The sequence below is a fragment of the Dendrobates tinctorius genome, unplaced genomic scaffold (genome assembly GCF_039654945.1).
Source record: "Dendrobates tinctorius isolate UK_male_01 unplaced genomic scaffold, ASM3965494v1 ptg000054l, whole genome shotgun sequence".
NCBI classification, from domain to species: Eukaryota; Metazoa; Chordata; class Amphibia; order Anura; family Dendrobatidae; genus Dendrobates; species Dendrobates tinctorius.
In genome coordinates this window covers 4,801,995-4,814,408 of record NW_027361722.1, presented here as the reverse complement: position 1 = coordinate 4,814,408, position 12,414 = coordinate 4,801,995, and the positions used below count along the sequence as shown (strand labels likewise).

The 12,414-nt window shown below is 43.8% G+C and overlaps 1 protein-coding gene across 10 annotated transcripts in view; it reads left to right on the top strand.

Annotated features, from left to right (window-relative positions):
- Window positions 1-12,414, top strand: part of ZBTB20 (zinc finger and BTB domain containing 20) — a 1,106,032-nt gene that overhangs the window by 1,069,968 nt on the left and 23,650 nt on the right. For all 10 annotated transcript variants that reach the window (XM_073577073.1, XM_073577071.1, XM_073577072.1 and 7 more), the window contains one exon: window positions 10,695-12,290. In XM_073577073.1, the coding sequence (XP_073433174.1) occupies window positions 10,715-12,290 (1,576 nt within the window). In that variant the 5' untranslated portion in view covers window positions 10,695-10,714. The remainder of the gene's footprint in view (window positions 1-10,694; window positions 12,291-12,414) is intronic.

Below are 12,414 nucleotides of genomic sequence, written 5' to 3'. Positions count from 1 at the left end.
TCCTTCCTCACCATCACAGCTGGTATCCATTGTCATCCTCATGTTGGTTTTCCCTCCTCACCCTCACAGCTGGTATCCATTGTCATCCTCATGTTGGTTTTCCCTCCTCACCCTCACGGCTTGTATCCATTGTCATCCTCATGTTGGTTTTCCTTCCTCACCATCATGACTGGTATCCATTGTCATCCTCAAGTTGGTTTTCCCTCCTCACCCTCACAGCTGGTATCCATTGTCATCCTCATGTTGGTTTTCCCTCCTCACCCTCACAGCTGGTATCCATTGTCATCCTCATGTTGGTTTTCCCTCCTCACCCTCACGGCTTGTATCCATTGTCATCCTCATGTTGGTTTTCCTTCCTCACCATCATGACTGGTATCCATTGTCATCCTCAAGTTGGTTTTCCCTCCTCACCCTCACAGCTGGTATCCATTGTCATCCTCATGTTGGTTTTCCCTCCTCACCCTCACAGCTGGTATCCATTGTCATCCTCATGTTGGTTTTCCTTCCTCACCATCACAGCTGGTATCCATTGTCATCCTCATGTTGGTTTTCCTTCCTCACCATCATGACTGGTATCCATTGTCATCCTCATGTTGGTTTTCCCTCCTCACCCTCACAGCTGGTATCCATTGTCATCCTCATGTTAGTTTTCCTTCCTCACCCGCACAGCTGGTATCCATTGTCATCCTCATGTTAGTTTTCCTTCCTCACCATCATGGCTGGTATCCATTGTCATACTCATGTTGGTTTTCCCTTCTCAACCTACCGGCTGTCATCCATCGTCATCCTCATGTTGGTTTTCTCTCCTCACCCTCATGGCTGGCATTCAGTGTTGCCCTCTTGTTGGTTTTCTATCCTTACCCTCCTGGCTGGCATGAAGTGTTTCCCTTTGGTTGGTTTTCTATCCTCACCTTCATAGCCACGATCCCTTATCATTCTACTGTTGGTTTTTCCTTCTCACTATCACGGCTGTCATCCACTGCCATCCATATGTTGGTTTCCCTCCTCACCCTCACTTCTGGCATCTATTTCCATCATGTTGGTTTTCTATCTTCACCCTCCCGGCTGTCATCCATCGTCACCCTTATGGCTGGCATCTGGTGGTGCCCTCTGGTTGGTTTCCCTCCTCACCCTTATGGCTGCATCCAGTGGTGCCCTCTGGTTGGTTTTTCCTCTTCACCCTCATGACTGGCATCAAGTGATTTCCTTTGGTTGGTTTTCTATCCTCACCCTAATGGCTGCCATCCATCATCATACTCATGTTGGTTTCCCTCCTCACTCTTATGACTGGCATCCATTGTTGCCCTCTGGTTGGTTTTCCCTCCTCACCCTTACGGCTGGCATCCATTGTTGCCCTCTGGTTGTTTTTCCCTCTTCACCCTCATGGCTGGCATCAAGTATTTTCCTTTGGTAGGTTTTCTATTCTCACCCTAATGGCTGCCATCCATCATCATACTCATGTTGTTTTCCCACCTCACTCTTATGACTGGCATCCAGTGTTGCCCTCTGGTTGGTTTTTCCTCCTCACCCTTACGGCTGGCATCCATTGTTGCCCTTTGGTTGGGTTTCCCTCCTCATCCTTACTGCTGGCATCCATTGTTGCCCTCTGGTTGGGTTTCCCTCGTCACCCTTATGGCTGGCATCCATTGTTGCCCTTTGGTTGTGTTTCCCTCCTCATCCTTACGGCTGACATCCATTGTTGCCCTCTGGTTGGGTTTCCCTCGTCACCCTTACAGCTGGCATCCACTCTTGTCCTCTGGTTGGTTTTCCCTCCTCACCCTTGCGGCTGGCATCCAGTGTTGCCCGCTGGTTGTTTTTCCTTCCTCATCCTTACTGCTGGCATCCAGTGTTGCCCGCTGGTTGGTTTTCCCTCCTCACCCTTACGGCTGGCATCCAGTGTTGCCCGCTGGTTGGTTTCCCCTCCTCACCCTTTCGGCTGGTATCCAGTGTTGTCCGCTGGTTAATTAAAGATGTGTCTGACAGGATATCAGGACTCTTCAGACCTACAGATGACTACCCATTCCTGCTACTACATGTGGGGACAAATGACACCGCAAGAAACGACCTGGAAATCATCTGCAGAGACTTTGAAGACTTAGGCAAGAAAGTGAAAGAACTGGGAGCGCAGGTGGTCTTCTCTTCCATCCTCCCAGTGGATGGCCATGGAACAAGGAGGTGGAATAAGATTCTGCAGGTGAACAACTGGCTACGTCGATGGTGCCGTCAGCAACGATTTGGATTTCTGGATCACGGAGTGAACTACTTATACGATGGACTACTTGCTAGAGATGGGGTGCACCTTACGAAGACTGGAAAGCATGTATTTGGAAGTCGCCTTGCTACACTTGTAAGGAGAGCTTTAAACTAGAACAACATGGGAAGGGAAGCAAAAGACCAGAAAAAGCCATACACCTGACAAATGCTATTGAGAACTCTGCTATTAGAAGTGGAAAGGAAGAACAAAGACGAAAGAATCTAATTAATAAAAATATTGGAGAAAGAGAAACCAATCACAAACTAAAATGTTTCTATACTAATGCACAAAGCATGGGCAACAAACAAGGAGAATTGGAACTACTAACACAGGAAAAGAAATATGATGTAATTGGAATCACTGAAACTTGTTGTTACAATACACATGATTGGAATACAAGACTAGAAGGATACAACTTATTTGCAAGAAACAGACTTGATAAACGAGGAGGGGGTGTCGCATTGTATGTTCGAAACGCGTATATCTGCACAGAGATTGAAGCTTCAGAGACTGGGAGTTCTGTGGAAACTGTTTGGGTAAGAATACAAGGACAGAACAATGGAAAGGACACCATTGTAGGCATTTACTACAGGCCGCCTGTGCAAGCCGAAGATATAGATGAACTCTTTATGCATCAGATGGCCAAGTTCTCCAAAAAATATGACATAGTTGTCATGGGAGATTTCAACTATCCAGACATTTGTTGGGAATCTCTCTCAGGCAAAACTAACAGGTCAAGGAAATTCTTATCCTCTCTTGCTGACAACTTTATCTTCCAAAAGGTAAGGGAGAAAACAAGGGGAACTGCTACCTTGGATCTAATCCTTATAAACAGGGAGGAAATGGTTGAGGAGGTAAAAGTGGCTGGGACCCTAGGAGGTAGCGACCATGCTATTTTAGAATTTTGGATAACTAGAGGTGGAAGACCTGTGAAGACTCAGACGTCAAGGTTAGATTTCAGAAAGGCAGATTTTAAGGGATTCAGAAAGAGAATTGGAGGGATCCAATGGCTGGATATCCTTAAAGACAAAAATGTCCAGGAAGGATGGGAAATCTTGAAAAATGAAATTCTCAAAGCACAGTTGTTAACAATTCCGAAAAGAGGGAAGAATAGGAAGCATTTAAGGAAACCAGGATGGATGAACACAGAACTTAAGCACATGCTAAAAAGGAAGAAAAAAATGTTTATAAAATGGAAAGAGGGAGGCATATCTAAAGAAGAATATAATGCTGTCTGCAGAACCTGCAGGGCACAAATCAGATTAGCTAAAGCTGAAAATGAACTGAGGCTTGCAAGAGATGTCAAAAGCAATAATAAAGGATTTTGGGGATATGTCAAAAGTAAAAGAAAAGTCAAAGATGCTATAGGATTTTTACAGGATGAAAATGATGAAATGGTAAGACAGGATGTTGAGAAGGCTGAACTTTTAAATTCCTATTTTGCATCTGTTTTCTCTCAGAAAGGAAATGCAACATCAACTGTTATTCACTGTCCTATTAAGGGAATAGAAGAATCCAGGATATCTATAAACAGAAAGATAGTGAGGAAACACTTAGCTAACCTAAATGAATTCAAGTCTCCAGGTCCAGATGAATTACACCCCAGAGTACTGAAGGAGATAGCAGAAGAAATTTTTGAACCCCTCTCCATAATCTTTGAAAATTCTTGGAGAACAGGAGAAGTGCCAGAAGACTGGAGAAGAGCAAATGTTGTTCCTATCTTCAAAAAGGGGAAGAAGGTGGACCCAGGCAACTATAGGCCGGTGAGTCTGACTTCTATACCAGGAAAGATCTTTGAACAAATTATTAAACAACATGTATGTCAATACCTGGATAAGAATGAAGTGATTAAACAGAGTCAGCATGGGTTTCTAACTAATAAGTCATGTCAGACTAACTTAATTTCCTTCTATGACGGTATCACTGATTGGGTGGATCAAGGAAATGCTGTAGATATAGTATATCTTGACTTCAGCAAAGCATTTGACAAAGTCTCTCATACAATCCTTATTGAAAAAATGACTAAGTATGGAATGGACAAGGCAACTGTTAGGTGGATTCATAACTGGCTTAGTGATCGGACCCAAAGAGTGGTCGTAAATGGCTGCACATCCAGTTGGAAGAATGTCTCAAGTGGGGTACCACAGGGCTCTGTCCTGGGCCCTGTATTGTTCAACATCTTTATCAACGATTTAGATGAAGGAATTGAGGGTAAACTGATTAAATTTGCTGATGACACAAAGCTAGGAGGGATAGCTAATACTAGAGAAGAGAGAGAGAGGATTCAAAAAGATTTAAATAAACTGGAGAAGTGGGCAGCAACTAACAGAATGGTTTTTAACAGGGAGAAATGCAAAGTACTACATCTGGGCAATAAAAATGAAAAAAGCATATATAGAATGGGAGGAATAGGGCTAAGTGACAGCACATGTGAAAAAGACTTGGGTATACTAATAGATCACAGACTGAATATGAGTCCAAAGTGTGATGCAGCAGCAAAAAAGGCAAATGCAATTCTAGGATGTATTAACAGAAGCATACAGTCTAGATCACGTGAAGTCATTATTTCCCTCTACTCCTCTTTGGTCAGACCTCATCTGGAATATTGTGTCCAGTTTTGGGCACCACATTTTAAAAAAGACATCAACAAACTGGAGCAAGTTCAGAAAAGAGCGACCAGAATGGTGACCGGTCTGCAAACCCTGTCTTATGAGGAAAGGTTGCAGGATTTGGGAATGTTTAGTTTGCAAAAGAGAAGACTGAGAGGAGACTTAATAGCTGTCTACAAATATCTAAAGGGCTGTCACATTGTAGAAGGATCAACTTTATTCTCATTTGCACAAGGAAAGACTAGAAGCAATGGGATGAAACTGAATGGGAAGAGACACAGATTAGATATTAGAAAAAACTTTTTGACAGTTAGAGTGATCAATGAGTGGAACAGGCTGCCACGAGAAGTGGTGAGTTCTCCTTCAATGGAAGTCTTCAAACAGAGGCTGGACAGACATCTGACTGGGATGATTTAGCGAATCCTGCTTTGAGCAGGGGGTTGGACCAGATGGCCCAGGAGGTCCCTTCCAACTCTACGATTCTATGATTCTATGATTCTGGTTGGTTTTCCCTCTTCATCCTTACTGCTGGCATCCAGTGTTGCCCTCTGGTTGGTTTTCCCTCCTCACCCTTACGGCTGGCATCCAGTGTTGCCCTCTGGTTGGTTTCCCCTCCTCACCCTTTCGGCTGGTATCCAGTGTTGTCCGCTGGTTGGTTTTCCCTCTTCATCCTTACTGCTGGCATCCAGTGTTGCCCTCTGGTTGGTTTTCCCTCCTCACCCTTATGGCTGGCATCCAGTGTTGCCCTCTGGTTGGGTTTCCCTCCTCACTCTTACGGCTGGCATCCATTGTTGCCCTCTGGTTGGGTGTCCCTCCTCACCCTTACGGCTGGCATCCATTGTTGTTCTCTGGTTGGTTTTCCCTCCTCACCCTTGCGGCTGGCATCCAGTGTTGCCCGCTTGTTGGTTTTCCCTCCTCATCCTTACTGGTGGCATCCAGTGTTGCCCGCTGGTTGGTTTTCCCTCCTCATCCTTACGGCTGGCATCCAGTGTTGCCCACTGGTTGGTTTTCCCTCTTCATCCTTACTGCTGGCATCCAGTGTTGCCCTCTGGTTGGTGTTCCCTCCTCACCCTTACGGCTGGCATCCAGTGTTGCCCTCTGGTTGGTTTTCCCTCCTCACTCTTACGGCTGGCATCCATTGTTGCCCTCTGGTTGGTTTTCCCTCCTCACCCTTGTGGATGGCATCCATTGTTGCCCTCTGGTTTGGTTTCCCTCCTCACCCTTACGGCTGGCATCCAGTGTTGCCCTCTGGTTGGATGCCCAGCCATTACTTCTGTGTAAATAAAAGCTTACAATCTAAAGTAACGTTTAACCTCTAGGTTTAGGGTAGACCGTGGAAGAGATGTACAAGATGGTGAAACCCGCAGGAGATCATAGTGTCATAGAGTTTGTGGCCATATCAGGGGATGCTGAGGCAGGACATTGGTGGTGGCAGGACCTACGTGAACTCCATGCGTGCTTACTTTTAGAAGACAATGTCAGGTAGTTGCCCACCATCCTCACTGGACAAGCTGGACACTCTGCTCACAGTCTAGTAGATGGCCACCTTGTGAGCTGAGGCTCGAGATGGATACAGTCTTCGCACACCTCCTCTGGTGGAGAATGACTGCTAATGTGGTGATAATTTAATGCATCATAATTATGCAGATGAGAATGAGTGTGCCGTGAATTTAGCATATTTATTAATTGAACCTTTTTTTAAAATGAGGAACATTGCTCCAGATCTATTCACGCTAATGTGTTCTGGAAGTTATTTGTGTGTTTCCATTCACTCCAGGTTCTGCAGAAAGTCTCCATCAAAAATGTTCAAAATGACTCTGCTGCCCCCTAGTGGAAAACTGTTGAAATGTATTACTGGTGTTTTCCATAAATCTTTGTAGTATTATAACCCCATTTACCCAGGTTATACCATTCTGGTCCATATCACTATACAAGAATGTATATAACTTTTACAAGCTGTACATATATAGTTATATATAGAAGACGCCCAGGTTATACCGGCTGTACATACACTACCGTTCACAAGTTTGGGGTCACCCAGACAATTTTGTGTTTTCCATGAAATCTCATACTTTTATTAATCAGATGAGTTACCAAATTAATTTAGAATCTCGTCCAGACATTGACAAGGTTCAAAAAAAAGATTTTTACTTGAAATAATAATTTTCTCCTTCAGACTTTGCTTTCGTCACAGAATGCTCCTTTGCAGCAATTAGAGCATTTCAGACCTTTGGTAGTCAAGCAGTTAATTTGCTGAGGTAATCTGGAGAACTTTCACCCCATGCTTCCAGAAGCTCCTCCCACATGTCGGTTTGGCTTGATGGGCACTTTTTGTGTACCATACGGTCAAGCTGCTCCCACAGCAGCTCAATGGGGTTGAGATCTGGTGACTGCGCTGGCCGCTCCATTACAGACAGAATACCAGCTGCCGGCTCCTTCCCTAAATAGTTCTGGCATAATTGGGAGGTGTGCTTTGGGTCATTGTCCTGTTGTGGGATGAACTTGGCTCCAATCAAGCGCTGTCCACAGGGTATGGCATGGCGTTGCAAAATGGAGTGATAGTCTTCCTTATTCAAAATCCCTTTTACCTTGTACAAATCTCCCACTTTACCAGCACCAAAGCAACCCCAGACCATCACATTACCTCCACCATGCTTGACAGATGGTGTCAGGCACTCTTCCAGCATCTTTTCAGTTGTTCTGCATCTCACAAATGTTCTTCTATGTGATCCAAACACCTCAAACTTGGATTCGTCTGTCCATAACACTTTTTTCCAATCTTCCTCTGTCCAATGTCGGTGTTCTTTTGCCCATATTAATCTTTTCCTTTTATTAGCCAGTCTCAGATATGTCTCTTTCTTTGCCACTCTGCCCTGAAGGCCAGCATCCCGGAGTCGCCTCTTCACTGTAGACGTTGACACTGGCGTTTTGCGTGTACTATTTAATGAAGCTGCCAGTTGAGGACCTGTGAGGCGACAATTTCTCAAACTACAGACTTTAATGTCCTTGTCTTGTTGCTCAGTTGTGCAGCGGGGCCTCCCACTTCTCTTTCTACTCTGGTTAGAGCCTGTTTGCGCTCTCCTCTGAAGGGAGCAGTACACACCATTGTAGGAAATCTTCACTTTCTTGGCAATTTCTCACATGGAATAGCCTTCATTTCTAAGAACAAGAATAGACTGTCGAGTTTCACATGAAAGTTCTTTTTTTCTGGTCATTTTGAGAATTTAACGGAACCAACAAATGTAATGCTGCAGATTCTCAGCATTAGCTCAAAGGAAGGTCACTAGCTCAAAGGAAGGTCAAGTTTATAGCTTCTCTAATCAGCCAAACTGTTTTCAGCTGTGCTAACATACTTGCACAAGGGTTTTCAAGGGTATTCTAACCATCCATTAGCCTTCTTACACAGTTAGCAAACACAAAGTACCATAAGAACACTGGAGTGATGGTTGTTGGAAGTGGGCCTCTATACACCTATGAAGATGTTGCATTACAAACCAGACGTTTGCAGCTAGAATAGTCATTTACCACATTAACAATGTATAAAGTGTGTATTTCTGAATCATTTAATGTTAGCTTCATTGGAAAAAAACGGTGCTTTTCTTTAAAAAATAAGGACATTTCTAAGTGACCCTAAAGTTTTGAACAGTAGTGTATGTAATTATATACAGGAGATGTCCAGGTTATACCAGCTGTACATATATAATTATATACAGGAGATGCCCAGGTTATAGCGGCTGTACATAAATAATTATATACAGGAGATACTCAGGTTATACCAGCTGTACATATATAATTATATACAGGAGATACCCAGGTTATACCAGCTGTACATATATAATTATATACAGGAGATACCCAGGTTATACCAGCTGTACATATATAACTATATACAGGAGATGCCCAGGTTATACCAGCTGTACACATATAATTATATACAGGAGATGCCCAGGTTATACCAGCTGTACACATATAATTATATACAGGAGATACTCAGGTTATACCAGCTGTACACATATAATTATATACAGGAGATGCCCAGGTTATACCGGCTGTACATATATAATTATATACAGGAGATACCCAGGTTATACCAGCTGTACATATATAATTATATACAGGAGATGTCCAGGTTATACCAGCTGTACATATATAACTATATACAGGAGATGCCCAGGTTATACCAGCTGTACACATATAATTATATACAGGAGATGCCCAGGTTATACCAGCTGTACACATATAATTATATACAGGAGATACTCAGGTTATACCAGCTGTACACATATAATTATATACAGGAGATGCCCAGGTTATACCGGCTGTACATATATAATTATATACAGGAGATACCCAGGTTATACCAGCTGTACATATATAATTATATACAGGAGATGTCCAGGTTATACCAGCTGTACATATATAATTATATACAGGAGATACCCAGGTTATACCAGCTGTACATATATAATTATATACAGGAGACGCCCAGGTTATACCGGCTGTACATATATACCGTAATTATATACATGAGATACCCAGGTTATACCGGCTGTACATATATAATTATATACAGGAGATGCCCAGGTTATACCGGCTGTACATATATACCGTACTTATATACATGAGATGCCAAGGTTATATCAGCTGTACATATATAATTATATAAAGGAGATGCCCAGGTTATACCAGCTGTACATATATAATTATATACATGAGATGCCCAGGTTATATCAGCTGTACATATACAATTATATACAGGAGATGCCCAGGTTATACCAGCTGTACATATGTAATTATATACAGGAGATGCCCAGGTTATATCAGCTGTACATATATAATTATATACAGGAGATACCCAAGTTATACCAGCTGTACATATATAATTATATACAGGAGATACTCAGGTTATACCAGCTGTACATATATAATTATATACAGGAGATGCCCAGGTTATACCAGCTGTACATATATAATTATATACAGGAGATACTCAGGTTATACCGGCTGTACATATATAATTATATACAGGAGATGCCCAGGTTATACCAGCTGTACATATGTAATTATATACAGGAGATGCCCAGGTTATATCAGCTGTACATATATAATTATATACAGGAGATACCCAAGTTATACCAGCTGTACATATATAATTATATACAGGAGATACTCAGGTTATACCAGCTGTACATATATAATTATATACAGGAGATGCCCAGGTTATACCAGCTGTACATATATAATTATATACTGGAGATACTCAGATTATACCAGCTGTACATATAGAATTATATACAGGAGATGCCCAAGTTATACCAGCTGTACATATATAATTATATACAGGAGATGCCCAGGTTATACCAGCTGTACATATATAATTATATACAGGAGATATCCAGGTTATACCAGCTGTACATATATAATTATATACAGGAGATACTCAGGTTATACCGGCTGTACATATATAATTATATACAGGAGATGCCCAGGTTATACCAGCTGTACATATATAATTATATACTGGAGATGCCCAGGTTATACCGGCTGTACATATATAATTATATACAGGAGATGCCCAGGTTATACCGGCTGTACATATATAATTATATACATGAGATGCCCAGGTTATACCGGCTGTACATATGTAATTATATACAGGAGATACCCAAGTTATACCGGCTGTACATATATAATTATATGCAGGCGCCCAGGTGATTGCAGGACATGTAGTAATATCTGGGGCTGCTGTGTTTAAGGCGGAGGGTACCCGCAGCACAGAGTATTTAATACTTCTATGACTGATTCTTGCTCCTTTTTTGCTTTGCTCACAGGTGACATCAGTTGCAAGGGGATGACCGAGCGCATTCATAGTATCAACCTTCACAACTTCAGCAATTCCGTGCTCGAGACGCTCAACGAGCAGCGCAACCGTGGCCACTTTTGTGACGTGACGGTGCGAATCCACGGAAGCATGCTGCGGGCCCACCGCTGCGTGCTGGCCGCTGGCAGCCCATTCTTCCAGGACAAACTGCTGCTAGGGTACAGTGACATCGAAATCCCCTCCGTGGTGTCGGTCCACGCCGTGCAGAAGCTGATTGACTTCATGTACAGCGGGGTGCTAAGAGTCTCCCAGTCTGAGGCTCTTCAGATCCTGACAGCCGCAAGCATCCTACAGATAAAAACCGTCATCGACGAATGCACGAGAATCGTCTCACAAAATGTAGGCGGAGTGTTCCCGCTAATACCGGACTCTGGCCAAGAGACACCCAGGGGTACTCCAGAATCGGGGACCTCGGGACAGAGCAGCGACACAGAATCTGGCTTCCTGCGGAGCCACCGTCAGCACAGTGTGGACAGGATCTACTCTACATTATATACATGTTCCATGCAAAATGGCAGCGGGGAACGCTCCTTTTATAGTGGAGCTCTGGTGAGCCACCACGAGACTGCCTTAGGGCTCCCGAGACAACATCACATGGAGGAGCCCAGCTGGATCACACGCATACATCAGCGTTCTCAGCGGATGGAAAGGTTTCTGACCACCACCCCAGAAACCACCCACTGCCGCAAGCAGCCACGTCCTGTACGTATTCAGACAATGATGGGAAATATCCACATAAAACAAGAGGTGGAGGACGACTATGACTACTACGGGCAGCAGAGGTCACAGGCCCTGGAACGCAATGAGTCAGAAGAGTGCGCTGAAGACACCGATCAAGCCGAAGGCACCGAAAGTGAACCCAAAGGAGAAAGCTTTGACTCTGGAGTCAGTTCCTCGATCGGCACAGAGCCGGACTCCGTGGAGCAACAGTTTATGCCTAGTCTCGTAAGAGACGGGCAACAAGATCCTTCCCAAGCAGAGTCTAATAACTTGTCAACTGAATGCGTAGACAACCAGAACCAACAGCACTTAGATACAAGCTCTTCCTCGCCCGAGAGGAGCAATACCGTTGACATGGACAGCACAGTGCTCAGTGTTAGCAATAGCACCGAAAAGGGGGTCCTACAGACTTCTGTCTCCCAGTCGATAGCCCAAACTATGCCAACCACTCAACTCTACTTACGTCAGACGGAAACACTCACCAGCAACCTGAGAACGCCACTAACTTTGACCAGTAATACCCAGGTCTTTGGAACAGCTGGCAATACCTATCTTCCGACACTCTTCACTACGCAGGCAGCTGGGACCGGTCCAAAGCCTTTCCTCTTCAGTCTGCCCCAACCTTTGGCTGCTCAGCAAACTCAGTTTGTGACAGTTCCCCAAGCTGGATTGTCTCCATTTTCTTCCCAAATCCAAAACCAACAATCCCAAGGTGGACACAGCACAGGCAGCAGCCAGGGAGAAAAAAAGCCTTATGAGTGCACCCTCTGCAACAAAACCTTCACCGCCAAGCAGAATTACGTGAAGCACATGTTCGTACATACAGGTAGGTGGACAGAACTGGTTAACTGATTTCTTTTCATATAATTTCTAATTTTCCCATTAGTTTCCTTTGCTTTTGTCCAAACTATCCACCCTTAATCAAGAAGTCCCAAAGTACTGCAACACCG